Below are 14,948 nucleotides of genomic sequence, written 5' to 3'. Positions count from 1 at the left end.
AAAGCATTCAATGTCAATCATCATCGCATCAATCGGCCAGCTACTATCTACTATGTATGTAAGCACAGCTATGGTTGGTGCGGGGCATCTCCTTCAGCAGATCTGATTGGATGCCAGTCCTGATTGCCGACCCGGGTATTGCAGGTTGCCCGCCACGCTAAGCCGCGAATGGCGGCTGGGGCGCTCGAGCACCTACAGGGCACCGCTACAGCGGCCAAGCTTGTTGTGCAGCGGCGCTACAGGGCCTGCGACCCCTGTGCTCCAGGGCTTGCCATGCTGAACGCCCGCCGCAGCAGGGGCCGGCCAATGAGCAGCTGCGGTTCGGTCCCGGATTGCCCCTCGCCTCTGTCTCTCTCGGCCTTGGCTTCGAGGTCCCGCCAAAAGTCGATGTGCTGCTGCAAAAGTTTCCATGTTTCGGCCGGCTGTGATTTTGCGACTCCAAACCACGACGAGGCTGCGCGACTTTGCCATCTCTTTGAGCCAACGCCCCGGTCGCAGCTCCGGTGCCTCCCTAGACTCTGCGAGAACGAGTTCCTCCCCCGATCCGTGATCCGCAATCCCTCCAGCCCGCCGTTGCGTCTCGCCTGATCTTGCCGCAAAAAAACCGCCTCCCCCGTCTGCGCAGATGAGGCTCCGTGCGGGAGCTCCGGCGGCTCTCCGCGGCCGAATGGGAGCGGCGACGTCGACCTGCCATGTCTGCCACCGGCCCGTCATGGCCAGCTCGGGCTCGGGCTCGGCCGCCGTCTCCCTCTCGGCCCTGGGCTTCCAGCAGCGGGCCGGGCTGCACTCCAGCTCGAACCGCGGCTCCGCGTGGGCGGCCGCCGTCCAGGTCGCCACGAACATGGTGGGCAACGTCGCGAAGCGGGCGGCCAAGGACACCATGACGATTGATCCGCTGCGCACCGTGGCCAAGGAGATGAAGTTCCTGACGGGCAACATCCGCAAGCTGCTGGGCTCCGGCCACCCAGCCCTCGACCGGGTCGCCAAGTACTACACGCAGGCCGAGGGCAAGCATGTGCGGCCGCTCATTGTGCTGCTCATGTCGCGGGCCACGCATCTGTGTCCCAAGAGCCCGCGCCATGCGACGCCCGAGACGGCGCGGGGCATCGACTCGTCAATATCGCCCATGCAGATCCTCAGCGACGTCAACCCCATGGCGAGCGCTACGTCGTACGACGCCGAGCTGGCCGACGCGGCCAACGCGAACCTCGACATCCTCCCGAGCCAGAGGCGGCTGGCCGAAATCACAGAGCTCATCCACACGGCGTCTCTGCTACACGACGACGTCATTGACCACTCCGTCTCGAGGCGAGGGGCGCCGTCGGCCAACCTCGAGTTTGGCAACAAGATGGCCGTCCTCGCGGGCGATTTCCTCCTCGGCCGGGCCTCCGTCGCCCTGGCGCGGCTGCGCAACGCCGAGGTGGTGGAGCTGCTGGCCACGGTCATCGCCAACCTGGTCGAGGGCGAGTTCATGCAGCTCAAGAACACGGAGCGCGACGAGCGCAGCCCCAAGTGGTCCGAGGAGACGCTGAGCTACTACCTGCAGAAGACATACCTCAAGACGGCCAGTCTCATCTCCAAGTCGTGCCGAGCCGCGGCCCTCCTCGGCAACGCCGACCAGCACACGGTTGAGGCCGCCTACTCCTACGGCCGGAATCTGGGACTCGCGTTCCAGCTGGTGGACGACATGCTGGACTACACGCGAAGCGGGCAGGACCTGGGCAAGCCCGCAGGAGCCGATTTGGAGCTGGGCCTGGCCACGGCGCCGCTGCTGTTTGCCTGGAAGCAAACGCCGGAGCTGGGCGCTCTCGTTGGGCGCAAGTTCTCTCAAGAGGGGGATGTTTTGAGGGTGAGTTGCTTTTGCCTACATGCTGCACATATACCGACACTCTGATCAAATTGACTGACACGTTTCCACGGTATAGGCCCGCCAATTGGTTCTGCAGAGCGATGGCGTCGAGCAGACCCGAGCCCTCGCTTACGACTACTCCGAAAAGGCCATTGCTGCCATTGCCGACTTCCCCGACAGCGAGGCCAAGGACGGTCTCATTGAGATGGCTCACAAGACGATTCAGCGCCAAAAGTGAGGACTAGATCACACTGCAATCTTCACACGCATCACGACCACACACCACACGCTACGCACTACACAAATCAATCAGCTACCTTGCATGAAAGACAGACGGGGTTACGCGAAGGGGGAGAGGAGTAGACGAGTTGGTTTCTGGCGTTTGTACGATTATTCCACTCTTGGGCAAGACAAAAGGGTTCTAAACGTGTATGGGGAGTACCGAAGTTCTTGTTAAAGAAGAAATGAAAAAGAAAGGGTTTTAAAAAGGGGGGGCAAATTCGTTGACTGGCTGGAGAAATGGGAGCTTTTGTTTGCATTGCCCATGATGTTCATCTTCATTTCCATCCAGTTGTACTCAACATATGTGAAGAAAAAAAAAAGCCACGGCATCTTGGAATCAACACCGCTTACAGGGTACGTTTCAGTTAACGCATGCAGATAGATGGGCACTATTTGATTGAACAACAAACAACAAAAAGAAAAGGATCAAAGGCATGGAAGCGGGATTATGAATGCTTCATGTGACTCCAATTGAGCTCATAAGATAAGATATTGCATTATCTACAAAAGTCATCACGCATGCAGAGGTGATGTGATATAACCCTGATATTGCATGTTACCACGACAGACGAGGGGTATCGGCACTATTTACAGAAGTGAACCAACAATATCTACATGTACCTACATTGACATTGACATATCCCCTGCTCATACTTTTCGCTTGAATTGTCCGTCGGGATGATTGACGAATTGTCTTGGGCTTGCGCCAAAAAGGGTGGTGTCATTCGCTTAGATACCTCCTCTCTTCGATTCGTCCCTCCTGCTGGCTACCGTGGTATGACTCGAAGCTGTAAGGGAGTGGAGAGACACGAACGTGGGATATGGTGATTGGAGGCGTACATATAGTATCCGCTTGTACGAAGATAAGTACTAAGGTAGGTAGGCCTCTCGCATGCGGTATTTCATATAGAGGCATCAAAGGTATCTCTCTTAAGGTAGGCCCTGTTAGGTAGGTACCTAATCACGTCCGACAGCCTTACAGGGCATACCTATCTCCCTTATACACGGACCCGAGGAGTCGCATTCGAGCAGCTATTGCAAATGCTCAATTGGCAAGTCTACATGCTTGTATGTAATATCCGCAAAACGCCCGTACCCAATAACCAGTAAGATAGAAAGATATCAGAAAACCCATCCCCAAGGGCACATTAGAGTTAGCTAGCCATGGATCCAATCTCCGACCTCTTCATCAGCCGTACCCTGCCCCCATTGATCTGGTTCTTGGGCGCCCCCTTGATCTCCTTGCCCTCGGCAGTCAGCATGTCCATCTTGTCCCAGCGGCCCGGCATGCCCGGCAGCGTTGGGACAATCTTGGAGCCGCCGTGATAGACCACCTCTAGGCCGTTGATCTGCGTGCCGGTGCCCAGCTTCTTGCAATTCTGGTAAAGGTACTTCCCCCCGGGCGAGCGTATGTCGTCGTTGTCGATGGTGCCGGCGTCGCATATTATCATGACCCCGTTTATCTGATCAACGCCGGAGTCTGCCTTGCATTCGGTGTAGTGGGCAATGTCGAACCGCTCGCCCGTGTGGGCAATCATATACGGGAAGTTGGCGGATTCAGGGGCGCCCGCCTCGACCCACATGCCCGGGGTCCCGATGGCAGACTGTCCGCCGGCCTCGGCAGCAGCGGAGGTGCCGGCTCCGGGGGAGATGTAAGAGGTCATGCTCATGGCAGAGGGCATCACGGGGGTGTAGAATGTGCCCTGTAGCTGGTCGTGGAGCGAGCCCTCGTAGATGGTTTCCGTCTCAGATCGGGAGACGACGTGCATGTGATTATCCGTATTGCGAGGCATGGTTGGTTTCTGGGGTGGTCCGAGAAGTTGATGTTGATAGAGCCTTGCCTATTGCGGTGATGAATAAGATGGAGGTCTTCCTGGATCGAGGAAAGCACAGGATGGTAGAAAGTTTTGAAGGGGCGGAGGCAAAGGTAGTAGAACTTCGAGAGGCAGCAGAAGTGTATGAAGAGGAGATGGAAGAGAGATGATGATGATAAGCAGAGAATATCCGAGAACAACGGGATTTCCTTCGTCTTATATAGACAATTCCAAGGCGCTTGAGTGTCGGATGGGGACCATCGAGTCAACCATCCGCACCCCAGCGGAGGTCCTCCTCGATCTGGTGTCATCAACCTCCCCCTTCTTGGATAAAGATCACTGCCTTAGCCGATCGTCCTTGGGAGATCATACAGGCAAACAGGCTTTCGATGTCACTCACCCCCTCCTTCTCCTCCTCCTCGACGGCGCGTATCCATACAGTCCGGTGGACTTGTCACATACCTGCATGGAGCGCCAAGTCAGTCATGGCCAATCTGAGGGCACCCGGTGTCAAACTAGCAGCCATCGGGGAGGGCGGCTACCTTGTGGCTACCTTAGCTGACTTACGTGGAGCGTCTTGACGGTCTAGGAGAGTAAGGAAAGGCATAACTCTAGCTCCTCATTTCCTCCCCGTCCCCCTTCTCGCCCGCTTAGCTCTGGAATGAGAGAAAGATGGGGACAAGAGGTGCGGGAGAAGAGCTGATGGAGCTGAAGTAGCTTTTCGGCCACGGAAACCCTAGCCTCAGAAGCCGAGTGCTGGGCTAGATGTTCCCATGTCTCGCCATGTTCACACCGTCTGTAGAGAAACCCCCCTTTCCGGGAGGCCAACGATTTCCGGTCTGCTTATCCGCATTTGATGCTGCCAGAACGCAAACATTAGGCAGACATGCCGGGCAATCAAGGCATGAGGGTCGGTTAGAAGCAAGGGAGGGTTCTAATGTTACCCAGCCATGCGAGGATAGAGATATGTCGTCGTCAAAGAGTCATCTCTAGTCCATACGTCTCGAGGCATCCGAGACAATGACACTGTGATTGGCAAAATCCTGGCAAGGCAGCCCTTGGGAACCAAACCTGGCCATAGATTAGCGCCCTGTGTATGCACGTCTGCTCATGCAACTGGAAGCGACTTCGAACTCACCGCTCCAAGCGCCCGGCTTGATACGACTGATCCCATGGGCTAATCAAGTATGAGCGTGGGGGAGGGGACGGATCTTGCTAGTCGAGGATCTAAGGCTGAAGATGGTGAGCTGTCGTAATACAACTACACATTTTGTAGAATGACGAGCAAAGATCAGCAGCAACCAAGTTGAGCCTTCATAGTCAGTCAAGACTTGGGTCGTAACACTGTGGGCTGGGGCAACTGGCAAAAAGCGAATCGTAATGGCGTACGGTAGCTTGGTGATGAGGCTGGACGTCGATAACTTGACATCTTGGTGTCTCCATAGATAGCCCATGTCTCGGCACAAGAGAGAAGGATCCCCCGGGAGTAGGAGGACGTCCCCCGTGCTGCTCTGCGGAGGGTAAACCGGGTTGAGCCTGAGACATTCCCACTTGCTGGACTAGCAACTCTGTGTTGGTCGCTAGTACTAGTAGCATTCTGCATGGAGACTCTATGATCTTCCGACATGACGAGATGGATCGATTTGGCATCAGATAGGCAGCAAACATATGTATCCAAGATGCCTCATTTGCATGATGGCACCACGTGTTGCCATATAAAGCACCTTGCTAATGCTGGCACAACATCATGGACTGGTCCAGCCCAGCATCGGGGACAGCATGCACAGCTGCACGAAACGTGAGTGCTTGTCATTGGCCTTTGGTCTCTGGCCTGTGTCCAGACCGGGGTCGATCATTGCTAGCACCTCACTCGACTAAGGCACATCAGTGGGTTCGTAGATGCCTACTGCAACGCGGAGACGACTGGTAGTAGTATTACCGATCAGGGCCGTGAGCAAGTGTAACCGGCAGTATCGACAGCTTCCTCTGGCCGGCTACCACCCCGAGCCCCAAAAAAAGCCAATGGAAAGCGTGTGCTGCCGGGGCATATCGTTCCCTCATGCGCTGGTCGTAGCACAGCAGCACGAATCGGGATGCTCTCCGGCCAGAGATGGAGACCTGTTGTGCGTAGACGACGGCCATTGCATATCATAGCGGCAAAGATTGGGCTGGAACGACTCAAGGCTATATGCGAGTAGCGAGTTTCGTAGCAGGCATTTACCCGATGTGTTGCTATTTGCCTCTCCATGCGGGGACCGACCGACCGGGGTGATGCTATCCGTACGTGTAGCAGCAGCAAGTCGGCCGCGAGAAGGGAGGTCGGTCCCGGTCTGCTGCTTTATCCGGGTACGAGTACGGATAGGTTGTGTCCAGTTCATGCTCTCACGGGCGATGTCTTCTCTTCCTCCGAGCCTCAGAACTGAGGCATGACTGAGGAGGGCGAAGGGTATCAGGTTCAGCTCGAATCTCATTGCATCACAGTGCTCGTGCTCATGGACAGCTTGAGCAGATGGTCTCATGGCCTCGACAAGACACGACTGCTCGGTAGTCCCGCTTCGTGCTCCAGCGTGTCCTGGCGTGCCTGCTGCTGCAGTGCAGTTCCACTGGCCGGCTATTCACCCGCAGCGGCATCTCGACTGGGGCTCCAGAGCAGTTGCAGAGAGGCAGCGAATAGGCTGGGAGGATCGTGGGCGTGAAGCTCCGCAAGCTACCTATGTGGGATTCCGGAGTGATTGTTGCGTCCAAGCTCAGGCCCATGGGATGCTGGGTCACACACACGTGCACGTGCGCTCCGTCTTCTCCCGACTGCATTAGGTAATACGAGGCTGGCTTATTCGACGCCCGAACATGGTTTTGCATGAGCCTCGCGTGACCTTCTTAATCAGCATGCAGCACGGCGACCAATCAAGCTGGCGGAGTCGACGACCGGGCTCAGCCACATTTGAGGTCAGATGACTTGTGGCGCGTGTCAACGGCTGGACCCTTGGGTTCCGCCGTTCCGCCAACTGATAACAGCTGATAACGCCATGCCGGAGACTAGGCGGCTAGCCTCTCGCTTATCGTCACATCCAGACACCGCCGAAGTCGTTCAGCTGTTTCCCTTTTGTCGAGTAACTCTTACTCGATTGAATCCTGATTGGCTGCGTCCAGCTGCCTCCTGCCACTCAACGCCGGGCCATCGCATCTTTGTTCTTCGCCCTGGCCCATCGGACGTGTCCGATAAGGGTGGAGCTTTTCTTTTTTTACCCTTTTCTCTTTCCCTTTGTTAGCGATCTTCGGCCTTCGCGAATCCCTTCAATGTCCATAAAAATTCTGCGAAAAAAAAAAATCCTTTTTCGCCTCCCTGAAGTGTCAAGATTCATTCTCATTAACCTTTGAAGCATATGAGGTGCTAGCATGAAATAGAATTAGAACAGAAAGACTCTGCGGGTCAACAGGGTTCAAGGCGCAGAGGGAGAGGCGCCAGGACAGGGCGAAAATGGCAGAAGATCGTGGAATACGCGTGCACGACTCCTCCGGCCCCTCCCTATCTACCCGTCTGCCCCGTATCATGGCCATCCCACGATAATGCGTCCCAGCCAGCCACTATCCGCCAGACGGCTTAGACTGTTAGGAGGGCGTCATCGGCTCCGGCCGACGATGCGGCTTGCATCGCCTGCCTCTTTAACCCCTTCTCTTTCTGTTTCCCTCCTTTTCCGTTTCCTCCCCCTTCGCCCATCTTCGTCTGTAGTCTGCAAAGTCGTCGAGCTCTGGCTGTGCGCTTTGCGTTACTCTCGCTCATCGTGATAAGCCGCTTCAGAGTAGCCAGCTCTCGCTCCCAGGGCCCATACCCCAGTTACCCACGCAGGCACAAGAGAGTTGCATTGCAGTTGTCGCCATGACTGTCACGCACACCTCCAACGTTGGGCCGCTCACCGTCCTCGTGTCGACGCGCGCCGTCCTCACGCTTCCCGACAACTCCCTCGTCCTTTGCCCGGCGACCATCTGCATATCCCCGGAGCTCGGCAAAATCGTCTCTGTGGTGCCTGAGATCCTTCCCGCCTCAGCATTCCCCCCAAGCGCCACCTATATCGACCACTCTCCCAAGCTGTTGCTGCCTGGTCTCGTGGATGCTCATGTCCATCTGAATGAGCCTGGCCGGACAGAGTGGGAGGGTTTCTGGACTGGTACTCGAGCGGCGGCGAGTGGCGGCGTCACCACAGTCATCGACATGCCGCTCAATGCCATCCCACCGACGACTACTCTCCAGGGCTTCGAGGAGAAGCTCAGGGCCAGCCATGGCCAGTGCTGGGTGGACGTGGGCTTTTACGGCGGCGTCATTCCTGGCAACGCAGACCAGCTGAAGCCCCTTGTAGATGCAGGCGTTCGAGGCTTCAAGGGCTTCCTCATCGAGTCCGGCGTTGACGAGTTTCCTGCCGTGTCCGCAAAGGATATAGCACTGGCCATGGAGACACTAAAGGATGAGCCAACCACCTTGATGTTCCATGCCGAGATGATTCCCCCAATCACCGATTCTGTTGGCGATGCCGTCCAAACCTCCGATCCTCCCGCGGCTCCCAAGGGCGAACTGACCGCCTACAACACCTTCCTCGAATCGCGACCCCCTTCTTTCGAGACGTATGCCATTCAAGAAATTTTGGCACATGCCCATATCGCTCCGTCGCTGCACCTCCACATCGTCCACCTTTCGGCAACGCAGGCGATTCCGATCCTGAAGGCTGCCCGCCAGAGGGGAGTCAACATCACGGCCGAGACTTGCTTCCATTACCTGGGACTGGCGGCGGAAGAAATCGAAAAGGGAGACACGAGGCACAAGTGCTGTCCTCCGATCCGTGAGGCCAACAACCGAGACGGCCTGTGGGAGGAGCTGGTCGCCGAGGACTCGTGCATTCGGACCGTCGTCTCCGACCACTCGCCCTGCACTCCCCAACTGAAGTTGCTTCCCGATCACCTTGAGAGACCTGCCATCCTTCACAAAGATTCCGGCCTTGACATGAAGGAACCCAAGGAAGAGGCGCCCACAAGGACGATTGCCCGTGGCGACTTCTTCGCTGCCTGGGGCGGCATCTCATCCGTCGGTCTCGGCTTGCCCATCCTGCACACGGCTGCCAAGGAGCGCTCCGCGACATCCAAGGTTCCGACCATTGTCGACATGGTTCGCCTCTGCTGCCAAGCGACCGCCGCGCAGGTCGGTCTCTCCCACCGCAAGGGCGCTCTCAAGGTTGGCATGGACGCCGACGTTTGCGTCTTCGACGACTCACATGTCTGGACCTTTACCCAGGGCGACATGCGCTGGAAGAACCGCTGCTCTCCCTGGCAGGGCCACAAGTTCATCGGTCGGGTCACGGAGACGTGGCTTCGAGGCCGCAAGGTGTTCGATCTGGAGGCCCCCGGCGACGGTTTCGTTGTCGGCAAGCCCTTTGGCGAGCCCATCACCGAGAAGAGGACCTTCTGAGCGATACGCGACACATGACTCGATGATTTTTTGTGTATTCTTGTTCCAAGGCGTTGAGGTTCGATCTTGAAGATATTTGAGCATGGCGGCTAGAGATGAAAGATAGATGTCATATTTCAGTGCGAGCGGGTGGGCTTATTGGCGTTTCTATACTTTTTTTTGGGTTTCGGCATCTTGGCATGGCACATACATGACTGGCATGGTAGTTGGCGTACGTGGTGCTGAGGATTTTCTTGGTGTTTCCATAGCCAAGTAATATTAATAGAAGTGTTCTATTCGAGGAGCCACGCAAGCAAAGATGTACATGTGTGCAAGCCGAGTCTTCAGATATATAATCCGTCTTCAAGACCGAGTGCATTCCCAACCTCTGAAAAGCCTGACCACGGTTGTTTGTGGAGATGCGAGATGCAAGGGAGGCGTCCCCGGATCATCATTCGCTGATGCTGGTTTCAGTGGCCATGACGTCAACCGGTAGCGCGACAATGTAACGATGTGATTTGTCGAAGGTTATCGTGGCTGAAGGCAGACGGGGTGTCGGAATGTCAGACGGCTGATGGCGTTGGGGGTTGATGCGAGGGTTGAAGTGAATGATGGATGGTAAGGGTATTCTTACTTGTGTGTGGTGATACTGAGGGGATCACGGGGGCCAAGATGTACCAGATAGCAGGTCGCGCGTCGTGGCCGGATTAAAGAAGGGCCTCCGTCTATCGATTGGGGGCAACGCTGTACAACAGGCAAGAGGCACGAGCAGACTGTCTAATGGGAAAGATTGTCTACCGGAGATCATCTTCCTTTCAAAACTCTCATAAGCATTCGTAGCTACTAACCTGTCTCTATGCTTGCAATGACACGAATCCAAGGAAAACGCATCTTCTCTTCTACTTCTTATGCCCACTCCATCTTGCCCTGGCCAGCCTCAACAAGAGCCAGGCCAGCAGCCGATATACCACCAAGCACCCTGCCAGAGCTGCTACGTTCACCACCGGGTCGTCCTCAAATCTGTACAGCTGAAGAACCTGCTTGCCCGTCTCGATCGGACAGGTGCCATTGGCAAGCTGCTGTCCCGGCTTGCAGTAGAACTGCTCGTCTCGCAAGGCATAAGGGGCGATTGAGCGCAAGGCATATCGGATGGGTGAGAGATAATTGAGCGCCTTGAAGGCCTCGGGGGCGTCTATGGACAAGACACCGGCCATGGCGTTGGCAATCGAGAGAAACATGCCCATGATGTTGACGGCGAATCCGGTGTGGTTGACGAGTGTGTTAAACATGATGCCCAGACTCTCGCCGCACGAGACGATGCCGAAGCAGCCAAAGACGGAGACAAAGTACATTGTTGCCGTCCTAGGAAGGCCGACGGCGATACACATCAAGATACCGAAGAGCAGGCAGCTGAGTATCTCAAAGGGGACCTCGAGGATCGTGTACGAGAGCAAGAACGCATCGACGCTATACACTCCGTCGTCATCTTCTCGATAGAAGACGTCTCGCTCGCTCGGATAGATTGCGACGTTCTGCAGCATGCCGACGAAGTAAAAGGCGCCGATTTCCTGGATGAAACCCATCCAGTTCTGGACCGAGTAGTAGTCGTGGTGCAGTGGCGCAAAGAAGAGGGCGAAGATGATGGCCAGCCCAACGACTTGCATCGTGCGAGCCATGATGAGCTGCGGCTGCCGGCGCGTGTTGATGATGGCACGATGCAGAAGCAAAGGCACGGCAGTGGCAATGGAGGCTGGGCTGTGGACAAGTGCACCGAGTTCTGCGGGCGTTGAGAGGTTGGCCTTGTTGAAAGGTCTGCGAGAGGCAGCAGGTTGAATCTTTGGCGACGTCTCGTCCTTGTCGGCTGCTTTATCGTCCACTTCTCCGTTGGTTGGCTTCTTTTCGTCCAATTCATCGGTTTCGGTTATCTCTGGGAGCCTCGTCACATCCTCCCTCTTCCACACCTGCTCCCTGTCTCCTCCTGAAGAATATCTTCTCCACTCCTCTATGAGTTTCTCAACTCTCTCTCTGCTCTCTGCCTCTCTGTCGTCTCGCTGCAGATCGACAGTTATCATATCCAGGGCAAAGTCGGCGGGATTTGAATGCTGTGGGCATTGATACCCCTGCCTACCGAAATAGTTGAGCATCTCCTTGGCGGGACCTGCATATGCTGGAGCACCGCCACGGGCAAGGAGCAGTACGTTGCCAAAGTGTTTGAACAGGTCCGATCGAGGTTGGTGGATTGTCAAGATAAGCGTTCTGCCTTCGTTTGCGAGGCCTTGCAGAACTTCCATGATGGAACTCGCGGTGAAGGCATCCAGTCCAGACGTTGGCTCGTCCAGGAGAAGTATGCGAGGATCTGTGAGGACCTGCACAGCAATGGAGACTCGCCGCTTTTCTCCTCCCGAGATACCCTTGACCAGGTCATTGCCAATCAGATTATCTGCACAGTCTTTCAGACCCATCTTCATGAGAATCTCCTCTGCGCGGCGACTCTTCTCTTCCTTGCTCATGAACGAAGGCAGACGCAGAGCGGCGGAGAACTGCAACGTCTCTCGAACCGTCAACGAGGGCAAGAGAGCGTCGTCATCCTGACAGACATAAGAGCAGACTGATCTGACAACAGAGGCAGATGGGACTGCTCCGTTGAAAGACATCTTGCCAGATGGACGATAGTGGGTGCCAATGGAGTTGCGCAGCCGAAGTGCCATCGAGTTGAGAAGAGACGTCTTGCCGCTTCCCGACGGGCCCATGATGATGTTCAACGTGCCGGCCTGAAAATTGACGTTGATAGGCTGGACAATGGTTTTCCGAGGCAACTTCTTTCCATTGACCTTTCTTTTATCGAGATCCAGTGAGAAATTCTCTAGCTCAACATCGATGGTGCGCACCTCTGCAATCGACCGCGCAGTCATTTTCTCTTTTCCGGCTGACAGGTCCGTGTCCGAGACTCGCGCCCGCGCAATGGTCATTTCAACCTTGATATACTGCAAGCCAACAGCCGACAGGATGAAGAAGAAGATGACAAACGACGCGAGGCAAACGATGGGGCGAGCGACCCAGTTCTTGGGAAATCCGAGGGACGACAAGATGTAGTCTCCGGTATACTGGAGACAGGCCGGGTTGGATGGCCCCCCTGGCTCGGGGCAGTCGTAGAAGCTGCCTTGAAACTCATTCCCGCAATACGCCCCGAACGTGTAAAACTGTTACACGCTATGATCAGCATATTGCAGACCAAAGACCTCAGATTCGAGAGTGGAGGAAAGATGTTTACTCACCGACCAAGTCACCCATTTCAACCATCGCACATACACCGGGATCGTATCAACTTGGATGAAGATACCGCACGCGATACTCTGCAGCGTGAAAGCAAAGTTGGCAATCAGGCTGGCCCCTGGAAAGTGCCGCACTGCCACCACGCATGTGAATGCACACATGATACAAGCAAAATGGTTGACGAATCCGATGCTAAAGAAAATGAAGAACTTGGAAGCATCGTGATCGAACCCAGCCATAAAGTACAAGATGAGGGAGAATAGAAAAGGGACAGGGAAGTCCTCCGTGATGAGGCGGGCCAATCGCCGTGACAAGATGTAGGGCACGGCATCGACGCAATGCTCCGAGGACTCGCGGTCAAACGTCGGCATATCAATGGTCAATCGATATGTTTCGAACATGAGGATCAAGTAGCCTTGGAGTCCCGTTGCAGTATAGAGGAGACCCTCGCGAGACCGAATGCCCGCTTGATCGCGGCCGAGGTCGAAAAACAGATATCCTATGACAACTCCCATGATGACAGCCTCCAGAAGGGACGCAGTCATGCCGAGGGGATCCCGATACGTGACTTTGAACGTTCGATCCGTCAGGATTCGTACCTGGCGGAAGAAGCCGGCGTGTGTTGCCGCCTGTGGGTGCTTCTGCCGCGTCCTCACCTCGGCAGCGGCCTCCAAAGGTGGGAACCGGCTTTCGCTCTCTACCTTCCATGCTGCTTTGAGGCTTTCGAGGCGAGCTGAGGTTTCTGCCTCCAGCTCAGGGGTGCGGTTGTCGACGGCGGCAACATCGATGACGAATTCTGCTGGGTTAACAAATGGGGGCAGTTCGTGGCCGAGATGTTGGAACCATGGAAGACAGTCGGAGGCGGGGCCTGAGAAGACGGGACTGCCTCTGGACAAGATGATGAGATTGTCGAAGAGGTCCCATATCTCCGATCGAGGCTGGTGGATCGTGGTAATGACGGTTCTGCCTTTTTGCGCCAACGCTTTGAGAGTCCGCACGAGTTGATAGGCACTTGTCGCGTCCAGGCCAGTGGTGGGCTCGTCGAGAAACAGGACGGACGGATTTGCCAAGAGCTGCACACCGATGCTCACGCGTCTCTTCTCGCCTCCTGAGCAACCTCGGTGTTGACTGTTTCCTATGCGGGTGTTGGCGCATTCCTTGAGGCCCAGTTCGAGAATGACTTCCTCGACGATTCTTTCACGATCCTCGGCACTGGTGGATGGGGGCAGTCGAAGATCAGCCGAGTATCTCAAGGTCTCTCGGACAGTAAGAGTTGGGAGCAGAATGTCCTGCTGCATCACATAGGCATGTCGAACGCTGTTGACGCCGACTTTTTCGTTGAATGTCGCCAGGCCTTGTTGGCTGAGTCTTGAGCTCACAACCCTCTCGGCGAGGTTGTTGAGCAGCGTCGTCTTTCCCGAGCCGCTGCCTCCGATGATGGCTGTCAGGGTTCCGGGCTTCAGGTCTGCATCAACTGAATGCAGAAGAGTCTTGATGCGAGGCTTCGAATTGAACCCGGCGGAAAATAGTTCAGGATACGTTGAGGGGTCCAACCATGACGGTGAAGTGTCGACCGAAATTGAGAGTCCGCGAAGCTGAACATGTACGGCCTCGACATCGTCAAGCGATAGATTCGCCGCACCGGTGATGGAGAAGCGGTTCCGGTCCAGCTTGTTACGGGTTACGGGCACATCCAGCGACGTGTCTGTCATGCTTGCAAGCTCGGCCTTTTCGACATCCATCCCAGCGAGCTGCCCGGCGGTGTCTTCCAGCCCGTCGCCAGCCATTGGAGTTATGTGTTGCTAGTATTCTCAGGAGTGTGGCTTTTCAACTAGTCAGATTTCGGGCATGATGACAGCTTCCGTGGACGTCGGTGGCACCGGGAACGAAACAAGATGCTGACAACCATTGACCAAACAAAGGATTTGGAGATGTCGGTGGTCAGATATCGTCTGAGGGGCAACAAGGCACCCGACCCGAGCCTGGAAATGCAATTCCGTTCCGCAAGGTTTCGACTGCAGGAGGACCGATCAGGTCAGGTCTCTTGCAGCAATGTCTCGTTCCTGACTTGACTCCTCGCAAAAAAAGAGATGCAGGCGAGCAGAGGAGACATGGCAAGGGGAAAACAAAATGTCGATGATATGATGGACTTGGCCCGTTCATCATCGGGCTCGTCTGCCCGAGATCGATTCGCTGGTTCTGTGGAACCGAGGCCAGTTACGCCGACGGGAATAGAGATGCGGATGAATCCGAAGTCCGTAGCTCCCGCAGCTAAAATAGCTGGTTTCGGTGAGCT

At 55.7% G+C, this 14,948-nt stretch overlaps 4 protein-coding genes across 4 annotated transcripts; 2 read left to right on the top strand and 2 right to left on the bottom strand.

The window, feature by feature from the left end:
• Positions 1-712: 712 nt before the first annotated feature.
• On the top strand, positions 713-2,087 carry TRIREDRAFT_68728 (hexaprenyl pyrophosphate synthase; the record flags this gene model as incomplete). Its single annotated transcript, XM_006968848.1, has 2 exons — positions 713-1,849; positions 1,926-2,087. 2 exons carry the CDS (start codon positions 713-715, stop codon positions 2,085-2,087), a joined length of 1,299 nt encoding a protein of 432 aa, XP_006968910.1.
• A 1,198-nt stretch (positions 2,088-3,285) lies between these two features.
• TRIREDRAFT_123797 (uncharacterized protein) lies at positions 3,286-4,062 on the bottom strand (the record flags this gene model as incomplete). The annotated part of the gene is made up of 1 exon (XM_006968812.1): positions 3,286-4,062. Exon 1 carries the CDS (start codon positions 3,922-3,924, stop codon positions 3,286-3,288), a length of 639 nt encoding a protein of 212 aa, XP_006968874.1. The 5' UTR covers positions 3,925-4,062.
• A 3,609-nt stretch (positions 4,063-7,671) lies between these two features.
• Positions 7,672-9,643, top strand: TRIREDRAFT_123795 (allantoinase). Its single transcript, XM_006968847.1, has one exon. The coding sequence runs from the start codon at positions 7,823-7,825 to the stop codon at positions 9,398-9,400; it is 1,578 nt and encodes a 525-aa protein (XP_006968909.1). The 5' UTR covers positions 7,672-7,822; the 3' UTR covers positions 9,401-9,643.
• Positions 9,644-10,278: 635 nt separating this feature from the next.
• Positions 10,279-14,364, bottom strand: TRIREDRAFT_68889 (uncharacterized protein; the record flags this gene model as incomplete). Its single annotated transcript, XM_006968811.1, has 2 exons — positions 10,279-12,579; positions 12,655-14,364. 2 exons carry the CDS (start codon positions 14,362-14,364, stop codon positions 10,279-10,281), a joined length of 4,011 nt encoding a protein of 1,336 aa, XP_006968873.1.
• Between the last annotated feature and the right edge of the window lie 584 nt (positions 14,365-14,948).

Source organism: Trichoderma reesei, assembly GCF_000167675.1.
Source record: "Trichoderma reesei QM6a unplaced genomic scaffold TRIREscaffold_26, whole genome shotgun sequence".
Taxonomy (NCBI): Eukaryota; Fungi; Ascomycota; class Sordariomycetes; order Hypocreales; family Hypocreaceae; genus Trichoderma; species Trichoderma reesei.
This window is presented reverse-complemented; position numbering and strand designations above follow the sequence as displayed.